The following is a 22,796-nucleotide window of genomic DNA, read 5'->3' on the forward strand; positions in this document are numbered from 1 at the left end:
AAAAAAAAAAAAAAAAAAAAAAAAAAAAAAAAAAAAAAAAAAAAAAAGTAGACATAAGACATTTAGCCAAATGAAATGAGCAATTGCGGGCGCCCTCACCATAGCCTACGTACGACCGTCTTCGTCGGACTCCAAATGCTAATCAAATTTGTATCCAATCTTCAGTAGCTACAGTTCTGTTCAGCTACGCATCTCTGAAAATGGCGTGCTCTTGTGGTTTTACTATTCCTCCCAATCTCAACCTTAATCTCCGCCTCCGGCAACAACCTCCTCCTCTCTACTCCGCACCCTATCGCCTAATCCTCTCCCCACCTTCTCTGCAATTGCAATTGCAGGATCATTTTTTGCCTCGCAATAGTAGGCGCAAATTCAGCACTGCCGTTAATTGCCAAACAACGACGGAGAGGAGAACAATGTCTGAAGATAGGATGCTGGTGAGTTACTCCCACTCTGGTTGTTGTTGAGACTATGAGTTAGGAGAGAATCGAGGTTGCTTTGTTTATTTTGTTCCGTTAACCGATCTGATTGCGTTGGTTATTTTATCAGGTGTTTGTTCCGCCGCATCCTTTGATAAAGCACTGGGTTTCAGTTCTCCGGAATGAGCAGACGCCTTGCCCCGTTTTCAGTAAGCGACGCTTTCACTTGACTGGTTAAATTTTAGTTTTTGTTTAAAAAATGTGAAATGTTGTTCAATTTTACTAGTTAGTTTTGAAATTGAAAGAGCACACCAATTTTATTCACAAGTTGTGTCTTAGTGAAGCTCAAGTATTAGGTACACACATGCCCACACGGGCTTAGCTCACACTTGTTTAACCGGCAGTATTTGGGAGAAGATACCGAGGTTTGAAACTCAGCAACGGCAATGGTTAGATCCCTTGTGCGTATGGGCATTGGCCCTGCCCTGTCTGCTGAGCCACATTAAGTTTGCCATAATTTACATCCTCCCCCACATGCTCTGTCGGGGCTGAGTTACCAGGGGCCTTGGCCTTGGGGTTGGGCATTCAACCTCTTGGGAGAAGTATTAGGTACACACAATTTCTATACAGGATGTCACATGTTCAATCCCCAACTCCTCAAACATACCAAAATACCTGGGAACATTGTCTCTTATAATATAGTGATTATAATTAAGGTTATTTTATCATCTGGTTTGTCTGATTCCTTGTTGTCTAGCAACAAGTTATGTGCTAGTATTCCTTAAGGATAAACACAAAGCTTCCATCCTATGTAATCGATTTTTTGGATATGCCATATTTGCAAATTATGTTTTTTCTGTTTTAGCCACTAGACTAGACACTATTCTATATCTGCCAAAGAGCGATTTAAATTTTTAAGATTGCGTCTAGCCTTCTCATATAGGGATGAGGACAGTCTTCTTCAACCATCTGACTTTTTTTGCCTTGCTTCCATTGCAGAGAGTGCATTGGCTGAGCTAGGGAGATTGTTAATTTATGAAGCATCAAGAGATTGGTTGGTGAGTTGGTGCACATTGTTTAAATTATTGCTTAATCTATCAATTGAATGGACAGCATTGAATTTGAACGAATTTAATTTGAATATAGAGAAGAAAATAAGTTACAGTACTTAGGATATTATGCACTATTTTAGCATTCTGCGATTCCCATCTTGAAGTTTACTGCCTGTGATGAACAAATAAACAAATCTTGCTTTTGAAACACTTTTTTGTGCTAGAAACTTCTTAACTTGTTTCTACCCTGCTATGTTGTTTTAACTAATATTCACCCTTTTGTGCCAGCCAACCATAACAGGGGAGATCCAAACACCAATGGCTATTGCCTCAGTGGAGTTTATTGATCCAAGGGAACCAGTAGCTGTTAGTATATTTATCTCTGCATTTATATTCTATATATATATATATATATATATTCATCCTTTATTTTTTCTATTGTTGCCTGCTTTAACTCGCATTCACAGAGGTGATCTATGAAAGGATAGTCTTCTATCGCTAAGTATTTTCATGTCTGATTTCAGTGTCAATCTCAAATTCAGCTATTTTCTCTTTTTGCAGATTGTTCCCATATTGAGAGCTGGGCTTGCTCTTGCAGAGAATGCATCATCAATTCTACCTGCAACAAAATATTATCACATAGGTAAGGGACCTTGAAGATAAAACTTTTCCTCGATATACTAGTCTGATCATGTAATAACATTGATAATTATTGATATTATTGTCATGGTTTTGCCGTGGCTCCGTTGGATTTATTGTCATTCCAATTTTCAGGAATTAGCAGAAATGAAGAAACACTTCAACCAGCTGTATATTTGAACAAGTAAGAATTCTTTCACAGTTCTGGAATGATTTAACTCTTCTTTCCTACTTCCATGTTGTGTGGCCTGTTATTCTACATGACAATTATGCTCTTAGGCCTCACTTCTTTTCTTGTCTATAATTCTAACTAGTTTAGCCTAACCATTGGTCTTTATGTAATTTATGCATAAGTTTTCTCACTGCTCTTCGTGCTGATGCCTCAGGTTGCCTGAGAAATTTCCTGGTGGTTCTCGTGTCTTTGTTGTTGATCCTATGCTGGCTACAGGTAGAAACATTTTCCTTCCAGGTTTCTAATATTGTTTTAGAAATTGAAGATATTAGTGATGAGCTTAGAATACATATTACTAGAATGCCATCTCTGGATGAATGAGCTTGTTATAGGGCTGTATTGATCTAGAATTACCTTTCATGTTAGAAATCTATTTCCTAAACTATTAATCTGTTCTTGAGCTCCCATCTTGTCCTTAGCAGCCTGTGTGAATGACATACTGACTAATGCATGCAAACTATCCAATTATTGCTACTGTAAAACCTCTTATTGTATAATATGATCAAAGGAGGTTTTTTCTAATGCATTTATTCTCTACTACTTCTAGGTGGAACAATAGTTGCAGCTATCGATTTAATAAAGGAGCGTGGAGTTGAGAACAAGCAGATTAAAGTGGTAAGACACTCTTAGTTCTTTCATTTAAATTCTCTTTCTGCATATTGCAGCTTCTGCTGTAAGATGCTCATTGGATGAAGATAATTCATCTTGTTGCGCTTGATTTTACGTTTTTTTTTTTTTTTTGGCTTTTCATTTTCACAAGATGCTTTTTATTTATTAGCAACCTTGGAGACAAGCAGTGGCGGACCTAGAAAAATTTCTTAGTGGGGGCGAAACGTAAAAGATGTAGTTTAAAAAATAAACACTTAAAAGGAATATAATCATAAATATTGTTGGATGTACACGAAAAATAAAACACAATAAAACTTTATAAAAATATTAATAACAATATATGAAATACAATTAATTTGATAAAATAATTCAAATAGAAAACACATTATAAATTGAACCACTTAAAAGGAATATAGTCAAAAATATTGTTGGATATAGACAAAAAATAAAACATACTAAAATTTTATAAAAATATTAATAACAATATATGAAACATAATTAATTTGATAAAATAATTCATATAAAAAATACATTATAAATTACATATCTCATTATTATATATAGGGGAGGGAATGAAAAAAGTTTTGAAGAAATAAATATACAAAGCTTTAGAAGGGAATGGGAAAAGGATTAAATAAGGTTCCAGATATGAGCACACCTGTTGCTAGCAAGAGTCGAACACGCACCCTTTCCTTGATAATGACGCGCGCGAACCATATAAGCTAGCTAATCACTTGTTTACTTATGTATGCTTTCATATACTTATATCTAAAAATGTACTATACATACATATATATATACAAGGGCTATATAGGGGGTGGGGGTGGGGTGAGTGGGGGCAGGTGCCCCCACTGCCCCCATGCTGGATCCGCCTCTGGAGACAAGGCTGTCCTTGTATTTCTAGAAAGTGGGTACTGTATTCTTTTCCTCTTTCTCAAATCCCCGGGAAGGAAAGTGAAGGGAGATTGTGATGACAATCTGTCAGGACTAAATTTTACTGAATGCTAGATTTTTGTGAATGCTGAAAGTTTCAGTTGTAATGTGTAGATCTCTCATACCTCTAGTGACCCGTTGTGTCAAATTTTTTCTAAAGTGCTCACATTTTTCAGATATCTGCTGTTGCTGCTCCCCCAGCCCTTCAAAAACTTAGCGAGAAATTCCCAGGGTAAGAAGCTTAATTGTGTCAAAATCTTTTAGCCATGAAGCTTGCTTATTCCAGTTAGGTGTTATCTTATACATCTGCGATTTTCAGGCTACATGTATACACTGGAATTATCGACTCCGAGGTTAATGAGAAAGGGTAATTTTTCTCACACAAATTTTGATTTTTGAGTTTGCCAAACAACAGAAACTTATACTTGCATAATTGCTACATGATTTTATATTTTCAGATTTATAATTCCCGGTCTTGGAGATGCTGGTGACCGTAGTTTTGGCACATAAACGAAATCAGAGTAGCTAGGTCCCAACACACAAACCCAATCTGAGTTTTGAACAGTTCAACCAATTTTCAAGAAACCTGGGAAAGATCTCCCAGGATCCATTCAGTAGCATATCTTACTTGATTTCTTCTATTTTAGCAGCTTATACAGAATCTCAAAAACTGCAATGAATATATATAGTCTTCCACGAGGGACAATCTTAGACTCATGTGCGGCATGAAGTACAATTGTTGACTCTTGAATAATTTCTATAAAAAGCTTGATTTATTTGAAGTAGTGCTGAGTTCAAGGTTAATCTTTAGCAGGGTAAAAATGTTTTTTCAATGCAGATTGAAAAAAAAAAACACTAAGCTATACTTCCGGAGCCAATTACTATGTAGTGTGATTTACATTTCTGTTACCATTCCAAATGGATAATCACAGGATTGAACCCCTGTGGTGGGGGCATTGATTCTTTGGATTTAAAAATATTGAGAAAGTATAGAACATATATTTACCTTGTAAAGAATCACGAGTGTTTCAAAAAAAGAAATGCTAGGCTCCCGGATCACAACTGCCTTGTAAAGAATTATGCGTGTTTCAAAAAACAGAAAAAACTAGACTCCTGGATCACAACTGCAATTGCCGCCGGTGCCGGTTTTGCTGCCATGAGGCCTTGGTTTGCAGCTAAGGCAACAACACAACAGACCTATCAGCAACATAAATGCTGAAGCTGATGCTAAAGCTTCTGCCCAACTGCTTCCATAATATCCCATTATCTCTCTCTTTGATTTCTAGCTTGCTCTTTAGCCTTTGCTTCACTACTTGTATATGCAGTCTGTGCGTGAATTCCTGGCAATACTGCTAGCCTTTAGTTAGAGGCAGAAGATATGTCCTGGTCGGCCTGGTATATATAACTTTCATTTGAATTTGTAGATGGAAAAAGGGGATCAAAGATCAATGGGATCTCAAGTGTTTGGAAAAAAGCAAAAGAAAGGAGATGGTATCATTGCAGTAGTAAAGAATGGAACATGGGGTTGATGCCAACACGGTGTATGAGCTTTAAAGAAGCCAAGAAAACATGGTCCAGCTAGCTCAGGAAAATATGAATAAAAAAATAAGTGATGAATTAATTAGAATATGTTAGGGCAGAGGCCGATAAGGCCAAATCCCGCACCATGTGACTAGGAGAATTATTGATGAGAGCCGATAAAGGGTCAAGTCCAACACCCTGACTCCCGTAAAAAATGTGCGACTACTAGCTATAATTTTTTGTGTAAAGTTAAACACTTGATTCTGACAGAATAAGATAGAAATGGTAGTATTCTTGGATCCGTCAATCATCCTCTTAGTTAGTATAGAGTAAAATAAACATGTAATATTACTTTCAATTAGATCCGACCCACAAAACCAGATGACTTTAATATCAATCAGATCTCCCGGTGTCGTACGGTTTTAGTGTGTACAGGAATATCTTTAGAAAAGTGGGTGAATGAAAGCATTGAGAGGCTCTTTTTGTGAACAAGAAGATCACATATATAATTGGTTTACGTGCTTTTGAGAGTTGAAAATTCTCTACCCAAACTTAACACTTTTTTCACGTAGATTTGGCGAACAAGGCATTGGCAATTGCCTATGCGTGTATTCCACCGTTGTTAGAGTTACCTATACTCCTATACAATATATACTCTTTAATTTCTACACGCGAAATGCGTTAGTTCGGTTATTTGACAAGTATGGACAACTTCATTAATAAGTGTATTCAAAAAGAAAATTTTTAGTCACTTGCGCACTTCATTATTGATGAATTGACACATATACACACTCAATATATTTATTTATATTATTAATATCAATGTCTCATTATACATGTGGATGAAGATATTATAAATGATTCAAGAATAGAGGCTCAGGGTCCAACAGCTCACGATCCGGGACCCAAGGAGAATTCACAATCCAAAACTCAAGAAGAGTTCATGGCCCAGGCCAGGGGCTAAGAGCGAGGTGTGCTCCGAACAAGGTGCAAAGGGCCCGAGCACAACGCAAGGGACATTGGACAAGACCCGAACAAGAGGTGAAGGCATCTGAAGCTAGCTCCGGGCTGACTGCTATTTCCGCCCTAGAGCCTATCTTTGGGCCCGAGATGGTAGCCTTGACTTGGTCTCTCACCCATTTTTAGGAGTTTGTTTGACTTTTTCTTTGTATAAATTAACATCGTCTTGGACTCGACAATCATGTTCAATTTTACTACCTTCTTTGTAATACTCTATCGTTAATCCACAAAATATTATTACAATTTATTACAGTCCTAGATGTATTGAGTTTCCTATTCCTACGTTATGTGTAGTATATATATTTGTGTGTATCGTATCCGTGTACAAGAGTATTCTAGAATACAAGCATTCATCTGATATCAGTAGTCTAGGTTTCTCATGGCGGCTTCTTCTATGACTATTCCTGACAGCACTGCAGGTGTCTTATCCGAGCAGACCGTTTCTGATGCGGCTACTGTCTCTCTTCCACAGGTAGTGACGGATGCCCTCTTTATGGTGCACCTTTTTGTCTACATCAAGTTGACCTCACGACATTTTCTCTTCTGGCGCACACAACTTATTTCGTTTCTTCGCAGCAAAAATTTGCTGGGTTTTGTAGATGGAACACAACCTTGCTCGCCAACCGCTTTCTCTTCAGTCTCAAGTGAAGTGTTGTGTTCTACTACTCCTACTGTCAATCCGACGTTCTCCTTATGTGTTTAGTAAGAGTAGGTTATTATGTCTATGATCATATCTTCCCTTTTTGAGGAGGTTATGCACATTGTCGTTAGTCGGTCAACGTCAGAGGAAGTTTGGGACTTCATGAAAGGGCATTGGCGTCTACTTTTTGTGCGCGTGCATTACGGCTTCTGGGGCAGCTCCAGTCTCTCTAGCAAGGGGATATGTGGGTTACAAACATTTGGGGCCATGTTCTGCTTTTGTCATCTAATGGATTTTGATATTTTTATTTGTGATTTTTGTGGATGATTATTTTCGTTTTACTTGATATTTTTCTATGCGCTTAAAGTATAATCTTTATGTGATTTTTTAGCTCTTTCGTGCTTTTGTTGAGTGTACTTTTTTCCTGCAAAATTAAATATATATAGTCTGATCTTGGTGGTGAATATAAAAAATTTCACTCTACTTTTCTAAAGTTAGGCATTACTCATTGTCAGTCGCATGCCTATCCATACGAATAAAACTGTCGTGCTGAGCATTGTCGCCGTCATATTGTTGAGACTGGCCTTGCTTTGATAGCTCAGGGTTCGGTTCTATATCGTTTCTGGGATTTTGTGTTTGAAATTGCTATGTATTTAATCAATAAAATGTCCACTCCCATCTTGGGCAATTTCAGTCTTCATTTTATGTTGCATCGGTCTCATTCATCCTTTTTTTTTTCTCCAGGTCTTTGTTTGTCTTTGTTATCCATTCTTATGTCCTTACACTCGGCATAAGATGGATTTTTGGTTTGCTCCCTGTGTTTTTTGGGATATCCTCAGTCATTCCAGGGGTATCGATGCATGGACCTTCACACTAATAAGATATTTGTTTGCAGGAATGTTCGTTTGGATGACATTGTATTTCCTTTTGCTAATCTGTCTAGTGTGTAGTTGCCTTCGGTCACTTAGTCGGTTTCGTGGGCAGTGTCCTCATTGTGTGGGATAACAGTTCGTCCTTTTACTCGAGTGGCTCCTTCGATTCCAGCTTCTCGTCTAATTGATCCTCCCGTTGTGCGTCAATTGGGTGCAAACTCATGTTATGATGACGAGGAGTATGGCTCGGTCTGCCGACCTAGTTCTTGTAGTAGCACTTGTCACAGTGGAGCCCACTTGTTACACTCAAGTAGTTCAATTTCCAGAGTGGCGGGCGGTCATGGATCTTGAGGTAAGATCCATGGCTGTCCAAATTTGTGATTTTTGCTCCATTTCTTGCTGTGATATTTGGAATCGTCTTGCATTACAATAGGTGCAAGGAGTACAATTTTTAAGAACAAAAGATTGGTATGAAATAGAAGAAAGAGTATCATTCTATTGCAAACATTCTTGATTAGATATATTGAGTACTACTTCTAATTGCATAATCAATTGAATCAATCATAGACATGTTAAATAAGTTAGCTCTCTTGTATATACGTTCATGAATTAAACTCACACAAAACTGCAAAACACATATTTAGATTCTTAAAAAGCATACCAACATTGACGTCATGAATTTGCAAAGACTAGGCTTCCTTAACTTTGGCTTGACGCTTTTTGTTTCTCTCATCTAGCATCTTTCGTTTTTTATCAGGATCCATTGTTGAGTATACATTTCATCGTTTCAAGTTGTTCTCTACTCGTCGACTCTCATTAAAAGCATACGATTCCCTAGATTTTATACTCTTCTCCACACGGCTAGATTCAACAAATTCAGAATACCCAGACTCCATAAAGAGAGATGCTAAAAAAACACCATAAAACAATGCAGATGCTCAAATCTTTTAGGGCTTAGCTGTTTCCATTGTTGCAAATGAGGTAAAATTAGATGATAGATAAATTACAAAGGAAAATTATCATTAAAAACACTATAAAACAAACCTAACTTGTGAAAAATTCTAAAAGATAAACTGTTTATTACAGTGAATAATCTCATTAAAACTGCACTCATTTCTCCTTTCAATTCAATCAAACACTAAACAACTATAAGACCAAGTAAACAATGGCAAATTAAACAACTAAAGCTAAAACTCTTAAAACAGAAATCAGATAAGACTTCAAAATTCACTCTGTTCACGGGTGGAGCTAGGACTCCTGGGATCATGGAGTCAGGGATTAATGTATGTAGAGATGAAATTCAATTTGTTCATGTTTATCAAAATGATGTTAGGGAACAAAGACTTCAAAATTCTGAATAATTTTCAATTTTTTTGACAACATAATTTACTATTTAGGACTTAAGATCCTATTGATAGGTACAGTAACCGCTAGGCATTCGAATGGAACCTTTTGGGTATCAGAAAGAAGAACTATAAGACATAACTTGAGAGGGCATTTTAAGGAGACAAATTAATTCCAAAGAGGAGAAAGAACTTGAAAACATAGTTGCAGTTCCCAAAGGGAAAAAAAATACCTCTAGAATTATTCTGACAATTACAAAGTATTCAAGATATAGTCCTAACAAACATGTATATTGAACATTCATTAAACCATTTTCTTTTACAATACCTTTTTTTCCATATATCTCTCAAATTTATGCACCATATGAATATTTTATCATTGGAACCAAATCCTAACGCAGTTTTTAAACAACTAAAGATAAAACTCTGAAAACAAAAATCAAATAAGAAATCAATAAGCCATGTGCACTATAACTCAACAAAGTAGAATTTAATTTCTATTCCATGGCATTACAAAATTTTTTGACCTACTCAAGTTGAAGAATGCTTTCAGGGTCAAGTAAAGAAACTTCCTTCACAACAAAAGACAAGCAATCACTGGAAACAGGAATAAAGAAGGAAGAACTGTAAGACCTAACTTTAGAGGGCATTTTAAGGAGAAAAATTAATTCCAAAGAGGAGAAAGAACTTGGAAATATAGTTGAAATTCCCAAAGGAAAAAAAAATACCTGTAGAATTGTTCTGACAATTGACAAAGTATTCAAGATATGGTCCTGACAAACCTGTATACTGAACATTCAAGCGTGTAAAATTAATTGAATAGGGGAATGTTCAATATACATGTTTTCGAAGCAACCCGAGACGGGCTGGCCCGTTTTGACAGCTCTAGTCTTGCCCTAATAATATTAAAAAATTTTATATTTTGAAACTATATTAAAAGTATTATTAAATACAAATTAAATTTAAAATATTTAGAAATATACGGGAAAAAAACGAGTTAGATTGATAATAAGATAAGTAAAATGAGTTAGAGATTATTTTAATGTAAAAATAAAAGAAGTTAAATGACTTTCTACCTATAATTTTTGTTTATTACGGAGTAAGATATATGAAGAATTGGATTGTAGGAAGGACACCACTTGTGGAAGCCATTATATCGTGGACAATGGTTCAAAAACGGCGTCGTTTCTTTAAGTAAAGAAACAGTTGCCGTCCCATCTTAACGGAGCCCCATAAATAAAATTACAATTTATCTAAAATGAAATTGCCTCACATTTATTTTTATATTATCAAATGAAACTGTAGTTGACTTGAAATGAAACTGTAGTTATGTTGAAAAGAAACTGCAGTGTTATATAAAATGAAAATGAATAACAGTTTCACATATTTGAGTATACATTGTCTAATAAAACTGTAGTTATATCGAAATGATACTGTATTTGTGTTGTAATGAAATTATAATGTATATAAAATGAACTGAATAACAATTTCATTTTATACTGTCGAATGAAATCGTAGTTATATCGAAATAAAATTGTAGTTGTGTTTGGAACATGTTTCAAAAGTTATAATTTGCTCATTTGTCGAGTTGTGGTATCACTGCAGTTGGACTATAGAACCAAACGAACACACGTCTCTACGCCATAGGATGAAGCGTTCTGCCAAAATCTCTGCTGCCCAAATATCAAACGCCTTTGGATTCACCCTCTGATCTCAATTATTATTATATATTTTAAACTCTCAAACACCTCCATCACAGCTCCAAGCTCTAGCTTAAACCCACCACCTTGATCTCATCTCCATATCCATAGAGCCCATCAAGAAATTCCGATACAATGAAAGGAAAACAAAGAATTCGACTGCCACAAAAGGAGTAGCTTCGGCTCCAGCTTATTGGCATTAGTTGATATTGGGCTCGGTGTGTTTGGTTCAGTTGGGATTGCTAGGGTTTGGTGGCTGGCTCAATGATGAGCAGCAGAGGCGGTGGTGGGAGGTTCGCGGTGGGGGACTATGTGGTCTCCAAGCAAATAGGGATGGGCTCGTTTTCCACGGTGTGGCATGCCCGCCATCTTGTTGAGTGCACCGAAGTGGCAATCAAGGAGATAGCTACCGCTCGCCTCAATTCTAAACTCAAGGAGAGCCTCAAGTCCGAGATTGTTATTCTTAAGAAGATCAATCATTGTAACATCATCCGCTTGCACGATATGATCGAGGTATTCCATTCAAATTCCGCAAGGAATTTCTAAGCTAGGTCAATTGTCTCGAACTATTGATCCCCATATTAATTTTGGATCGTCTGATATGCAATCCCAGTTCAAGGCTTCTAGCAATATTCTTTTCCCCAGAAATATTGCCACAAAATTTAATATATATTTTTTGAAGGTGGAATGGGTATTTAAGATGAATGACCCCTAATAAGGGAAACTGCCACTTTGAATCATCCAATTGATTACAAATATTGGTGTTATTTTAATATATGTATGCTATTTGTTTAGACAAACTTGGGAAACAAAGATAATCTTTTGCACTCCCTACTGAGTGAAATCATTTATGCCTGGAGCACAGGAACCTGGAAAAATTTATATAGTTCTGGAGTATTGTAGAGGAGGTGATCTTTCTATGTACCTTCAAAAACGCCATGGTAGAATCCCAGAAACTACTGCAAAGCATTTTATGCAGCAGCTAGGTATTTCCAAGTTTTATTCTATTTGTGATTTTACTTTTCACAGTTAGACTTCAGTAGTTTAGTACCCATTCCCTTCATGTTTGACATGAAGTTTTTTTTGGCACATTCTACAGCATCAGGCTTACAAGTTCTTCGTGAAAACAACTTAATACACCGGGACTTAAAGCCTCAGGTTTGCTTTCATATCTGGCAGACAGTTCAATTATTTTTGCATGTAAATTGTTGATAGTTATTTTTAGCAGTTTATATCTGATTGATTTATTTATATATTTTACTTTAAGGACCTTCAAATTCTCAATTTAGAATTAGTTGACCTTTAGTCACTCAAAGATAGTGGTATTCCACTTTATTCCCCTGAGTTAAAAATGCACAGGAGTGATACCCTTGCTTTTCAAATTGGATAGAATGGTCCTTCTGTTATGGAAACCTACTAGAGGATCATTCCTATCCATTTTCCAAAAGTTGGGGCCTTGGGGGACGCATCTTGTACAAATTGGAGGTCAGGAACTAGAATTAGAAGCCATAGTCAGGGAACTAAGAGTGGTATTGGTTCTAAAATTTATACCCTCTTCTGAAAGAATTCATCTTATGTGTATTTGTCTGTATTGGTATTTCTAGTATACCCAGAAGTTTGGGATAGTTTCCCGGTTGAAGGAAAAAATTTCACTTGTGATCATGATTTCAATATTAGTATTTTGTTTTACGATTCATGTGCAGTTATGGCATTACTATTTTTGAAATTAAATGTTAAACAATGTATTAGTCAGTGGAAGTAAATGGATTTGAAGCACTCTGTTGATCAAAGATAAAAAGAAAAATGTTTATGACATCAAATGAAAGCAGAGCATTGCTTAGTGCTCTTAAGAAAATCATAGATAGCACTGTAATTGTTAAATTTATAGGAAAGTCAACTAATCAGATTGTTTCAAGGTGTAATGAAATTGATAATTTAACTGTAATAATTTATTTTTATTTTTATCGTAGTTAGATTTCACCAACGCTTGATTTGTAGTAACATACTCTGTGCCTAATATGTGGAACAGAATCTCCTCTTATCCACAAATGATGAAAATTCTATTTTGAAGATTGCTGATTTCGGTTTTGCTAGGTAAACATATTATCCCATCTGACTTACATTTCTGTTTGTTCCTAAATGTTTAAGGAAAGGTATGCATGCATCTTTTAAATGTTAATGACTAGAAAATCAGCACCTGCAACCAAGAAATTACAATTTTTTTTTTGTGAATTTATTATTATTCCTATTACTATTTTGCTTTAGAAATTCCCAAGGTGGTTTTAACCAAATTTTATTTCAGCATTTTGCAAATTTACAGACTCAATTATCTAATTTTTCTGTCTGTTTTGTATAAGTTACTTATATTCTTTATAATATAATACCTGCTTAGAAATTTGTCCTATATTTGTTAGGTCTCTTCAACCTAGGGGGCTTGCAGAAACTTTATGTGGTTCGCCATTATACATGGCTCCCGAAATTATGCAACTCCAAAAGTATGATGCAAAGGTGAGATCTACTTTCTTCAAATTATATAAGCCTTTTAACATGTTAATTTCTTATTAACTTTGGGATGGAAACACAGGCAGATCTCTGGAGTGTTGGTGCCATTCTGTTTCAGCTCGTAACTGGCAGAACACCATTCACTGGGAACAATCAAATACAGGTATACTCATATTATATTATTATTTGATTGCACATCCAATTGATTAACTGAGTACTTCTCAATATCAATATTCAATCAAATACAGGTATTTTAATTCCTTACAGCCTTATTCGAAATGTTTTTGTGCAGTTGCTTCAGAACATAATGAAATCAACTGAATTACAATTCCCTTCGGATGTAAATGATTTAAGTGCTGACTTTAAAGATTTATGTCGAAAATTGCTTCGACGTAATCCAGGTAATGCATCCAGTGTGTTACGACTTACGATATCAACACAATAATGATTCTGTGACAGTAAATCATCAAGTTGCTTCTGTTGCAAATCTTTCTTATGCTTGTGACATTTTTCATATTCTAGTTGCATACACTAGTTACATCTCAATTTAATTAATTGAGATGTAATTCTTTTCCCTTGTAGTGGAACGGCTGACATTTGAAGAGTTCTTTAACCACCCTTTTCTTTCACAAAGGCAGCCAGGTGGACATTCCAGGTAAACTCAGTGACGGTATTCTTGAGAATTGAGGAACCTGATGTTTTTCTGTCAGACAGTTTGTGTAATTCATTGTGGTACACAGGATTAGGAGACCTCAAAGTGAAACCGATGGTTCTCTTTTATCCCAGTACAATCCTGTTACGACTGCAGAAGAACGATTTGTAGAAGATTTACCTTTCACTCTAGATGATGATATCAATGCTCCTGACAGTAGTCCATTTTTTGCTGGGATATTGCCAGAGAGATCACCATATGTAGTTTCTGTTGCTGCAAAAGCTGATAGAAAGGACAGCTTTGATACTCCAATAGCTAGTTGTCCAGAAGGTGCACTGCAATAATTTTCCTGAATCTCTTTCAACTAGATTTAGACCATTCTCTAAAAAGATACCTTTTTTTTTAATCCCATTCGCATATATCTGTGGTTAGAAAGATCTGATTATTTGTATACATTTGTGTTTACAGTGATGGATTCACTGGAGTCAATTGATAAAAGCTATGTTATTGTTCCACTGGACTTATCTTCAACTGATGCTTCTAAACTCGGCAATGTTCCACTTAACTCAAGCTGCTCCCAGCAAGCTTCAGGAAATTTGAACCCAGGATCAAGTGCACCGGTGCCCAATATTAATGCAGCAACTGTTAAGATTGGTTGTGCAGGATACATGGAAACCCAGATGTCTGGTCCTGCTACTTCACAAGGATTGATGGAAATTACGGATAGCTTGGAGCAGCCATCAACTGACTGCTCAAGGAGAGTTGAGTCATTGCAGCAATGTGCTTCTGCTATTACGGAATTAGTAAATGAGAAGGTAACTCATAGCTGTGTTTACTTTGTTATGTTAAAGTGACTAAATGTTTTATTTGCGTTATACAAAGTTACTTATCTTGCACACACACACACACACACACAAAGTTATAGGGATGTTAGGGGGTAACCCCAGCCAAGATGACTAAGGATACAAACTTGTAAGTTGTAACCACAAGGTCATGAGTTTGAATCTCAGCCCTCTTGGTTTGAGCCAGTCAGTTATGGACAATCTAGGTTGGTTTATCTCATTGTGGTCCTTTGCCGGCTAGGGTCACAGGCGGGGTTTACCACATGCACACCCTCGGGTAGTGGCTACGGGTTTCTCTCGTCACCCAAAAAAAAAGTTATAGGGATGCCTTAGCACAGTGGAGGGACAGGATTGAAAAGAAAGGCATGTTTTCATTTGCTACTCTCTCCAGCTCAAAAACTGAATAACTTTGTGGTTCTGTGTGATTTTATGCATTGTGTGCTCCACTGGAACATTTTTTGTATTGCTTAAAATATGTGCCTTCTGTTAAATTTTTTTTTTTTTTAATTTTCTTTTAAATAGATCGAGTCAGGCAGACACTTGGAAGCATTTTCAATTCAACTTGTCATTCTTGCAATATGGAAACAAGCATTACATATTTGTCACACACAAGCAGCCTCGGCTGTTGAAGGAAGTCGAACACAGGAAAATACTAAAACAAGGGAATTGCTGAAGGGCGAGGGCAGTCCCAATGTACAGCAACCTGTTGGCACTTGTGATGTGTTGGAACCAAAGGACATAAGCTCCAATATTCAAAGAGCTTTTCTCATTGAAGTTGGGAAGGCAGAGGAACTTGCCAAATTGGTAGAGCCAGGTCTAACTTCGATTTTTAAATTCTGCAACTGTTGCTGCATCCCTTCATTTATGTTATGGCTTCTTGGTCTTTTGTCCTTAATATATATATATATATATATATAGGCTCGCGCTCAGGTGCAAATTGGTCTTCCCGTGCGAACTGAAGGAATGCACTGCCACTACTACACGAATGATGCAATAGTTGCGGTGCATTCTTTCAGTAGTTCGCAGGTTCGCATGGGAACACTGATTCGCATATGAACGCAAATATATGTTCAAGTGCATCCCTTGCTCCCGTGAGACCCTTCGAAAATGCACACAAGCTACTACACGAATGCACACAGAGTAGATTGTGTGCATTCATGCTGGGCGAATTGCAAACAATCTAGTCTGTGTGCATTCGTATAGTAGCTTGTGTGCATTTACGAAGGGTCTCACAAGATTCACGGGAAGATGTGGTCTCATTTGATTATTACTCTATATATATATATATATATATATATATGCTGTTTTTAGCATCTTGGAAGGACTATTTTCTGGATTTGATACTTTAGACTACTTGTGTGGTGGTCTGATTATTGAAACATATGCTTTGTCTTGGTTTCAGGAAATACAGAGGTGCCAGATGCAATGGACATGATATTCCAATCTGCCCTTGATTTCGGCAGGAAAGGGGCTGTAAGTACTTGCTCTATATGCGCTCTACCCCCACTATTGTTCCAATGTTTTTGCCTTGTTTTGTTCCACAGCTTGAAACGCTTGCGCCTGAAGCTGTTCCGACTGCTTAGTAGAAATTGTTTCGGTTTGTTGCAGGTCGATGAGTACATGGGCCGGGCAGAAAACGCAGTGGTGTTTTATTCGAAAGCAGTGCACTTGTTAGTGTTCCTTCAAGTGGAAGCGCCCTCTCTGATCCTAAACCCGCCCTTCTCCCTCACAAACTCGGATCGATTTAGGCTTCAGAACTATATTAACGTCCTTAACAACAGGCAAAGCGTTTCGAGGTCTCAAATGGTGGCGCTGCTCAAGTGTGAGGATCAGCGTTTCTCATGACAAATGTTAATAGTTAGTTAATACTAATTGGCGATGGCTTCTTGTGTGAAATTCTTCAAATGTACAGTAGTAGCAAAGTAAATGGATTCTTTCTCCATTCTTCTCTGTGAAATATGTCTTAGCTGACCCATTTGTTCTCTATTGAAGAAAACTAATACTCCGTATCTACTAGAAATCTAGAATGGAAAGGAATACTTTATTTGCAATTAAAGTTTGGGACTTTAAATTTGCATTTGATGATCTTTTATGTTTATTTGTTAATTATATTACTGCTCATTAGGACATTCACAATGGGACTTTCCTTTTTTCTTCAAATTGTGTCACAACTCTTTTATGTTACCTTATAATTTTCTCTCCTATTTACTCTTTACTTTTTCCCTTTTCTTCCTATTTTGTGGGCCATACTCATTCAAACTCTTACGGATCATCTATTATTTTATTTATTTTTTTATAATTAAAAATTTCAACTTAATTATAATTTCTATTGTAAATAAAAAATTTAGAATCAAATTTTAAATACTATTTTATAAGAAAGTACTATATATACCAACCATTAATAAAATTAAAAAATTTAAAAGTAAATTTTTTTTTTGAAAACCAAACTGTAAAGGGTAGATTAAAACATCTCAGAAATAGAGTCTGAAGAGAGTGTGCTCCAAGATTAGCAGATCTGAGTGTGTGCTCCATGAGTAAAAGACGATATGATAGCCCTAGAGGCCTTGATGGAAAATGCAACATGAATAAAGATTAATATGAGCCGACACTAACAAACGTTGAAGATTAGAGCAGGCGGTGTAAAGATCCACAGAAATGAGCCCTCGTCCCCGCAGCCAAGAAAACACTTCCTTGTAAGCTAGAGATTCGGCCATCAATGGGGAAAAGCAGTAGGAGATAGGGCCGTTGAATGCGGCGAGAAACGAGCCATCCGAGGAGATAAGCACAGCGCCAACCGTGGCCTTCTTAGACAAGGGCTGATACCCGGCGTCGAAATAGCACTTTGGATGCTGGTTCGTTGCATGCCCAGCTGCGGCGCCATGGACAGCAGCTGACGGTGGTGGGAGGAGCTGGGCCTGTCCGCTGTGTACCTACAGCCATGCTGCACACTCCTTTTAGACGCGGCAATGAACCCTCCCAAACCGCCTGATTGCGTGCTCTCCATAGGTAGTATAATACTGCAATAGCCAGCAGGAGGTCACCCTTCGTTAGTGTACTCAGCAAAGAAGAAAACCACACACAGAAATCATCTCCCACGCTAGGGATGTGCATGTGAGAATCTGAAACTCAATGTTTATTCGGAGTTTAAACAGGTATTTAAATACATACAAGGCCACAAAAGGAGGAGCAATTACATATGCTCCTCAAGACTAGGAAAACAAATAAACAATAAATATAAATAATAAAGACTAATTCTTAATACGCCCCCGCAAGATTGAGGCGCCGTCAGTGAGCCCAAGCTTGGACCGAAACACATCAAATAACCGATAACCAAGTGGTTTTTAGTTAAGAGATCAGCAACCTGCTCAACTGAGCGAACATAACTAACACGTAAAGCGCCAGAAGTGATCTGCTCACAGACAAAGAAATAGTCCAGAGCTAAGTGCTTCATACGCGAGTGAAACACCGGATTTTTGCAGACGTACGAAGCACTCAAGTTGTCGGTGACCAGCATCGGAGTAGAACGAAGACGAATCCCAAGTTCACATAACAGATTTTGAATCCACATAACTTCAGCAGCGGAATTAGCAAGCGCGCGGAACTCTGCTTCAGTAGAAGAACGAGAAACTGACCGCTGTTTCATAGACTTCCAGGAGATAATATTAGTCCCAAAAAACACACAATAGGCCGTTGTAGACCGCCCCCCATCACAAGCACCACCCAGTCTGAATCAGAATAAGCTACAAGAGAGAGTGGACTGGTTCGCTGGAGGTGTAGACCAAAGAGTAGTGTACCTTTCAAGTAACATAGTACCCGCTTCACAGCTTGCCAGTGCCCTTCAGTGGGCGACGCCATATACGTGTCAGGCGATTAACCGCAAACGAAATATCTGGTCTGGTAATAGCCAAATACTGCAAGCGACCAATGGCACGACGATACGCTGTGGAGTCATAAGGCGTGACATCGGACGCCAAATCCACGGATGTACACATCGGAGTAGAGACCGGTTTCGCCCCCGTCATGCCAAACTGATCCAAAATTTCAGCCACATACTGACTTTGGGAAAGGAATACACCATTGGCCGTAGGGACCACCTCCACAACTAAGAAATGATGCAATGACCCTAAATCTTTTAAAGAAAATCGCTCTGCGAGACTGCGGATGAACCCTGAGGTGAAGTCTTCATTATTGCCTGTTACAATTATATCATCGACATACACTAGAAAATACAAGGAAATGGAGCCATTACAATAAATAAACAAAGATGTGTCTGCAACTGATTTCCTAAAACCAAAGGAAACTAAAAAGCAAGACAACTCGAGATACCAAGCCCGGGGGGCTTGTTTTAACTCGTAAATCGCCTTCCTCAACTGACATACATGATCCGGCTTCCCTGAATCAACAAAGCCCGCTGGTTTGGCCATGTAAACTTCTTCGTGTAGGGTGCCATTTAGAAACGCATTATTCACGTCTAATTGACGTAGCGACCAACCCTGTGACAAGGCAATGTTTAAAATAATCAGTACCATGAGCGGCTTGACCACCGGACTAAAGGTCTCAAAATAATCTCGCCCAGGTTCTTGTTAAAAGCCTTTGGCCACTAGACGAGCCTTGAAACGGTCTACAGATCCATCAGCCTTGCGCTTCACCTTGAACACCCATTTACAGCCAACCACGTTGTGATTAGCCCGGGGCACTAACTCCCATGTGGAGTTATTCACCAATGCACTGAATTCGTCTAACATAGCTGCTCGCCACAAATCATTCTTTAGTGCGTTGTCGGTCGGAGCTCTACACCGCTCCTGACGCAACTGGCCTCCACCTGTGTGCGCGAGGGAGCTTCTGGAACCACCCAGTCGACGGTGGTTGGGCAATCACCGAGGCAGTGACCAGAGCTGAGTCTCTTGCAATTCTCAAAGATGCCGGAGGTGCAGTAACATTGGACAACCCTGTAATACCTGTAGTATAAGGAGTAGAGGAAGACATAGACACTCCTAATTGCATGGCTTGAGAAGGCACGACTTGTTTAGCCAAGGTGGTGAATGGAAATACAGTAGGTACAAATCGAACATGACGAGAGATATAGAGACGCCCACTAGACACTTCTAAACATTTATAGGCTGACTGACTCAACGAGTATCCCATAAAAACACACGGCAAAGATTTTGAACTTAATTTGGATGGGAAATACGGCTTCATCCAGCGGTAACACAAGCAGTCAAATGGTCTAATTTTTTTGTAATTTGGGTGTTTGTTAAAGAGTTTCTCATACGGAGAGATATGACCAAGGAGGGCTATGGGCATACGATTTGTTAGGTAGACTGCAGTTTGAAAGGCATAGGACCAGTACGAGACGGGTATAGACGCATAATGAAGAAGCGCCATTCCCGTCTCCACAATATGCCTATGTCGGCGTTCTGCCGGACCATTATGTTCTGGTGTATGCGGGGGTGAAGTGAAGTGTGAAATACCTAGAGAATTAAAAACTGGAATTAGTTTTAAATATTCTCCACCATTGTCAGAAAACACGGACACAATTTTGTAGCCAAAGTAATTTTCCACCATCCGTTTAAATTGAACAAAGACAATAAATACATCTGACTTAAGTTTTAGTGGGAAAAGCCAAACATATTTAGTAAAATGATCAACAAAATTAACATAATATTTGAACCCATCGACCGAGACTGTTGCAGAGCTCCACACATCCGTGTAGATTAGCTACAACGGTCGACTACTCGACATTGAATTAAAGGAGAACGGCAGTTTATGGCTTTTATTCACGTGACACGAATTACAATAGAATGATGCGAGTTCATTATGCGTAAAATTAACACAATTATTTTTCAGAAGAGATGATAAAACTGGAATACTGGGATGCCCGAATTGGTGGTGCCAATTTGACAACGAAGCTTTGGTGGTGACATTGAGTTGCGGCTGCTGGACAGGAAGAGCGTAAACATCACTCACGACCGGACCCTGCATGAGAGGAGTGCCCGATTGCTGATCCTTAACAACAAAGTATGTGTCAAAGAATTCAACCGAGACAGAGTTAGTTCGACAGAGTTTAGAAACCGAAACAAGGTTCTTTTGTAGACCCGGAACGCATAACACGTCAGATAAGTGAAGAGACCGACTTTTAGAGGGAAAAGAAACTGACCCGGTGTGAGATATATGAAGGGACTTACCATCACCCAACATGACTTCATCAGGCCCTTTGTAGTCAGACAGCGTGTGAAGAGACAAGGAATCGTTCACAGTGTGGTGGGAAGCCCATGAGTCTATGAGCCATGAGCCATGACTGAGTCGGCATATTGGCAGTTGAGGTTGCGTGAACTGAAGGGGGTGGTCGCGTAGTGCTTTGCGGCTCGAGTACGGGTACACCATTTTCCTTTAGAAATTTAGCTAACTTGCGGCAGTACTTGGTGTCATGGCCGGGGTAATCACAATAGTTGCAATACCTGGCTAGCCGATTAACGGAGCTCCGTGGAGGACGCCCGTTAGTGAAGCCCGAACCACCTCGCCCACGCTTGGTGTACCCTTGAGAGTGAGCGTCATTAGAACCAGTGGTCCGTCTCTAAGTAACATTAGCAGTGGGCATATGAACAGGTGAGGTAGCCTCATTATCCTTCATCAGACGTTCATAGTCAGTAAGAACGTCATGTAATTCTCCAAATGAGATAGCATCGGTTCGGACACGAAGAGCTGCCACTATAGAGTTGTATTCATCCCCAAGTTGGGTGAATATGTGGACAACGAGATCCTCTTCCGAAACCGGACATTGGGCCAAAGCCAGATCATCGGCGATCGAACGCATATCCCTCATATATGCGTCAATCGACCGGTTTGCTCTCGGATTCCTGGCCAACTTTGCTTTGAGCGAAACGATTCGACCGCGTGAAGTAGCGGCAAAAGTAACTGACAAGCGAGTCCAGACATCATGTGCAGACGCAGCGGAGGAAATAACAGGTTGCAAAACATCTGACAGGCTACCAAGGATGGCACTGAGGATTATGTGATCTTGTCTAAACCAGGTTGTGTAGGCCGGGTTTAACGTGGTGCGAGCCTCATCAGAGTACTTGGCCGGAGCCTTAGTAGCTCATGTGATGTAGCCTAGAAGATCTAGGCTTATAAGAGTGGACTCAACTTATTTCTTCCAGATAGGGAAGTTGGAGGATGTTAGTTTGATTGATAAATGAGTTGGAGCATGAATATGAACAATAGCCGGGGAGCTGGTAGCTGCCATGACCGGAAAGTGGAAAGCAAAAAAGGTGGGATGGGAGGGGAAAAAGATCTCGTTAGAGAGAGGGCTTATGATACCATGTGAGAATTTGAAACTCAATGTTTATTCAGAGTTTACACAGGTATTTAAATACATACAATGCCACAAAAGGAGGAACAGTTACATCTGCTCCTCAAGTAGACTAGGCAAACAAATAAACAATAAATATAAATAATAAAGACTAATTCTTAATAGTGCAAATCAGAGTCTCACACACACACACACAATATATATATATATAATTGACTTATTTTCGCCCTACAAGTTTATAGGTTGTATAGATTGTGGATAAAAATACATGACCAAGCTCTGACAATCGTAGTGTGATAGTATTACTCTAATTTACCCCTCCACTATTTTATCATATCTAATTGTTGAGATATGGGGCCTAGGAATTCCACCTTGTTAGGTAAGGGATGAAGTGATTTCATGAAGTTATTTTTCATAAAGCTGCCCATATCTTTGCGCATCAATCATTATTGCATGGACCATGGTCCACATAGCTGTGTGGACCATAAATAAAAAGTACATTTTTAAATATATT

The 22,796-nt window shown here is 38.4% G+C and overlaps 2 protein-coding genes across 3 annotated transcripts; both read left to right on the forward strand.

Annotated features, from left to right (window-relative positions):
- The first annotated feature begins 91 nt into the window (after window positions 1–91).
- Window positions 92–4,663, forward strand: LOC115998316 (uracil phosphoribosyltransferase-like). The gene is made up of 11 exons (XM_031237856.1): window positions 92–434; window positions 547–625; window positions 1,416–1,474; window positions 1,757–1,834; window positions 2,030–2,111; window positions 2,243–2,291; window positions 2,494–2,555; window positions 2,887–2,954; window positions 4,058–4,113; window positions 4,201–4,248; window positions 4,340–4,663. The coding sequence occupies exons 1-11, from the start codon at window positions 201–203 to the stop codon at window positions 4,389–4,391; spliced, it is 867 nt and encodes a 288-aa protein (XP_031093716.1). The 5' UTR covers window positions 92–200; the 3' UTR covers window positions 4,392–4,663.
- Window positions 4,664–10,928: 6,265 nt separating this feature from the next.
- Window positions 10,929–17,050, forward strand: LOC115999704 (serine/threonine-protein kinase ATG1c-like). Of its 2 annotated transcripts, none has more exons than XM_031239590.1 (13): window positions 10,929–11,490; window positions 11,843–11,963; window positions 12,077–12,135; window positions 13,007–13,071; window positions 13,392–13,485; window positions 13,562–13,642; window positions 13,772–13,880; window positions 14,062–14,134; window positions 14,220–14,461; window positions 14,600–14,946; window positions 15,496–15,787; window positions 16,376–16,446; window positions 16,582–17,050. In XM_031239590.1, the coding sequence occupies exons 1-13, from the start codon at window positions 11,242–11,244 to the stop codon at window positions 16,816–16,818; spliced, it is 2,040 nt and encodes a 679-aa protein (XP_031095450.1). In that variant the 5' UTR covers window positions 10,929–11,241; the 3' UTR covers window positions 16,819–17,050. The 2 variants fall into 2 exon arrangements, with proteins under 2 accessions (XP_031095450.1, XP_031095451.1); XM_031239591.1 differs by having other exon boundaries at window positions 11,373–11,490; window positions 11,773–11,963.
- Window positions 17,051–22,796: the final 5,746 nt, after the last annotated feature.

The sequence above is a fragment of the Ipomoea triloba genome, chromosome 12 (genome assembly GCF_003576645.1).
Source record: "Ipomoea triloba cultivar NCNSP0323 chromosome 12, ASM357664v1".
In the NCBI taxonomy this organism is placed as follows: Eukaryota; Viridiplantae; Streptophyta; class Magnoliopsida; order Solanales; family Convolvulaceae; genus Ipomoea; species Ipomoea triloba.